The 3,909-nt window shown below is 40.0% G+C and overlaps 1 protein-coding gene across 1 annotated transcript; it reads left to right on the top strand.

Annotated features, from left to right (window-relative positions):
• The first annotated feature begins 731 nt into the window (after positions 1-731).
• LOC135494351 (uncharacterized) lies at positions 732-1,955 on the top strand. The gene has a single exon (XM_064782268.1). The coding sequence runs from the start codon at positions 732-734 to the stop codon at positions 1,953-1,955; it is 1,224 nt and encodes a 407-aa protein (XP_064638338.1).
• The last annotated feature ends 1,954 nt before the right edge of the window (positions 1,956-3,909 follow it).

A 3,909-nucleotide genomic window follows, 5' to 3' on the forward strand; every position in this document is an offset into this window, starting at 1 on the left:
GACGAGACCAGCGTCTCTAGAGGCTCCGACGTGACAGGTCACTTGGCTGGAATGGCCCCATCTCCTCTTCACTCATGTTCATTGCCGGCAATTCTGGCAAATATCTTGAGTCGTCATGGTTGTCAAACAAGTCTTGGATAATATGCTGCCTCATTTCTTCTGTACTGTTCGGATCAGGGGCCTCGCTCTCCACCGGCCCAGAATCCACCGGCGACTCGAAATCCATACTACTATTCTCGCCATTTTCCATTTTCTCCTCTCTCCAACTCACTACTATCGCTATTGACTGCGTAACATACACTAACATTCTTTCGCTATCATTGCTAACTTCATTTACTAGAACACTGGCCTCTTTGTAGCCGATTATGTAACCCATAGTGGAAACACCCGACAGCGTCGCCCGGCATGATACACGTGCTACTGGCATATTTATAACTCGTAGTAAATAAGGTTGTAAAAATATGCAAATGAGATGCCGTATATGGAAACCATGACGTCACTAAGCAGTGCTTATTTCTGCTACGGGTGGCGCTGTTGCTTGCTTCTGGAGGCGCTATTCAACCTCTTTAACAGATCATCTTGCGAAATTTCTTCTTAAGCTTCGTGTTGAGTACAAGGTCCATTCAGATGTGCCACAACTCTTTCTTGATGAAGTTGAATACATTACATCTCTCATCAAGAAAGAAACCGAAAGAAATATACAAAGCTATCTTGCAGGACGCAATCTCAGTATGGATGAATTTCCTGGTCTGTCTGATATCATTCTTACCAACACCAAAGAAGTCTCTGCTGTTCAGCAACTCAATACTCTGTATAAACAAAATAGGTACTACAAAGAAAGGTTCTCATTGGTTGAGCCTACTGAAATTGTTCTGAGTCGAAATGCACAGAACAAACCAGTGGATACATTTCAATACATTCCATTGCCAGATCAACTATCTGCTCTGATGAAGCATGAAGATGTAGATGGACATGTTATTGTTGGACATAAAAGTGATGCTTCAAGAATCGAAGATTACTGTGATGGGTCATTGTATGAAATGAATGAAATATTTCAAGAGAATTGCCATCATCTCCAGATATTTGGATATGTTGATGAATTCACTGTCTCGAATCCCTTGAGAAACAAAGCAAAGAAGTATAAAATAACAGCAGTGTACTATATATTGGGTAACATTCCACCAAAACTTAGGTCAAGGCTTTACGTCATTCAAGTCGCATGCCTTGCAAGAAGCATCCATGTAAAGAAATATGGTCTAGAGGCAATATTGGCCCCATTTCTGAGAGATTTGAAGCAACTTGAGAGTGAAGGGATTCACCTGACCTCCTCAGGTTTGAATGTTCAGGTGAAGGGTGCACTCTGTCTTGTCTGTGGAGATAATCTTGGTTGTCATCAGATTGGTGGTTTTAGTGAAAACTTCTCATCTGGGCTCATCTGTCGCTTCTGTATGGCTACGAGAGACGACATTCAAGTGATACATGATGTGCAGGAGTTCACTCAAAGGACCATTGATTCTTACAATGATCAGATTGAGATGGTTACTGAAGATCCACGTCTTTCCAGTACATATGGTGTTAAGAAGGATTCCCCTCTCAATGCTCTCAAACATTATCATGTTGCTGAAGGTTTGCCACCAGACTTGGCACACGATATCTTTGAGGGTGTTGCCTGCGAGCTGATTGTTCTGGTAGTCAATTACTCTTGTAAAAAGGGTTTCTTCTCACTGAAGTCTCTGAATAAGGCTATTCGAAATCTGGACTATGGGGAACCAGACAAATCCACTAAACATTCCGAAATGAGTGAAGAAATTTCAAAGTTTGCAGTGAAGCAAACTGCATGCCAGACATGGTGCCTGCTGAGGCTTTTTGGAATACTCGTTGGAGAAGGTGTGCCTCATGATGATGATGTTTGGGGTCTCTTGTTGGATCTTCAAGAGCTGGTTGACATAATGTGAAGTCATTCCATCCCCAGGAATGTCCTGGGTTATCTTCAGGATTTCATCTCTGAATTCCTGAAACTGTGGCATTCATTGTTCCCCGATTATGTAATGAAACCAAAGTCTCACTACCTCCTGCATTATCCCCAGCTAATGCAAAAGTTCTCAGTGCCCACATCATATTGGACTCTCCGGTTTGAAGGGAAGCACAGTGTCTTGAAATCTTCTGCTCAGAAAACCAAGAATGTGAAGAACATTTGCAAAACACTTACTTCTGCCCATCAGCTACAACAATGCCATGAGAATACCAAGCCTGAGTTTCTTGCCTATGAGACTCCTCAGTTCGTGAAAAAAAGAAGGTACAAGTTGACAGCCTCGCCCAAGATGTTCAGGATCTCTTGAAGGCAGTGGGCCTCATCATGCAAGAATCTGACCAGATGACGAATGACCAAGGTGCCGCTGTACAAGAGCTGCAGTGCTACTCTGCTGTGGTAGTGGAAGGTTGCAGATATTCTGCAGGGTCTGTTGTTGTACTGGCACCATACCATGAGGAACTATATGAATTTGGTTTGGTGAAATCTGTACATCCTCTACATGGGCAGCCTCTTCTATTGGTTGAGAGGCGATACTCACTCTACTTCGAGAAGCACATTCATGGTTTCATAGTTAGAATATATGTATTGTGGTGGTAGGAATATAGGTATTTTGAAGCTATTTTGACCAAAGCCCTTACAGGCCTTTTTGTCTCAAATTAGCTTAGAAACCCCCTAAGAACCAGACACCACAATACATATATTCTATCATTCATGAGATTCCCAGTGAAGCGTTGCAATGAAATGGTCAGTGAAGCGTTGCAATGAAATGGTGAGGGAATACTAGAGTTCAATGGGTTAATGTAATCATGACTTACTGTATTCCAACAGAAAGTACACGTCAATAGCTTTCCAAGGATACATCATTGCAAATATCCGTTAAAAAATAGCAGAGAAATGAACCCTTGAAGTTCGCACATCTTGACAGTCCCAGCGTATTCCAATAAATGCTGTAGGCCTACAAGACAGCTGATACAGTGATTAATCATTGTTGCTTGAATCTATTGAAAATATTGTTGACAGAGTCTGCATGTACATGGTAACATATGTTACCAAACAATACTCACGTCCCAAAGTATTACAAAGGCCTATTGTTCGTTAATGCGTTTATCCGACAGAATTTCGAGAAATTATTTTAACGACGCAAAAATAATTTTCAGCGCTGAAAATATTTTCGAAAATTCTGTCGGATAAAGGCATTAAGACACAATAGGCCTTTTCATGTCTTTGACAAGCAAAAATAATTAATGACTGCAACATCTGATATGGTCATTGTAATTTGCAAGCACAAATAATTAATGACTGCAACATCTGATATGGTCATTGTACAACTGAATATCACTATGGTTTAAAGGCAAATGTTATTCTGTCCTTGGAGACATGATGTTAACGTCACACTTTCTCCATCTGGTGAGATTATTCCATTAAAATAAATGGCCTTTTTACTGTCTTCATTATCCAAAACTGAAGTTAAAACCAAACATAATTATTCATCAGCTTCTGGAGTAATAAAGTATTATCCAATAGCAAATCAACATAAAAGTAAATTCACCTATGACTTCTTTAATTCAGAAGTAACTGTTAATACTAATAACTTCTTCAGACTACAAGAAACTAAGATAACACCTGGGTTTTTGAGCCTGAAAAATAAGAAAGACTGTCTGCGACTGGAAAAGAATCCATTATCGTTTTACCAGAACCAATTTAACATGGCTGTTTGGTTTGCTACAACAGGTTGTGGTATTTCAATAGACGATCACTTGAATCACAGTGATCCATTGTTAAGGTCAATTTACAGGTTTCATGTTTACTATCAAATATTGAAGATCATAGAGATACCAATTCCAGGTGAAAGTGATTTTAATGAGACAAACAATAAC

This window comes from Lineus longissimus, chromosome 10 (genome assembly GCF_910592395.1).
Source record: "Lineus longissimus chromosome 10, tnLinLong1.2, whole genome shotgun sequence".
Lineage (NCBI taxonomy): Eukaryota > Metazoa > Nemertea > Pilidiophora > Heteronemertea > Lineidae > Lineus > Lineus longissimus.

Bases quoted from the DNA above. Each gene is read 5' to 3' on its own strand.
- LOC135494351 (XM_064782268.1), top strand. From the start codon at position 732: ATGGATGAATTTCCTGGTCTGTCTGATATCATTCTTACCAACACCAAA.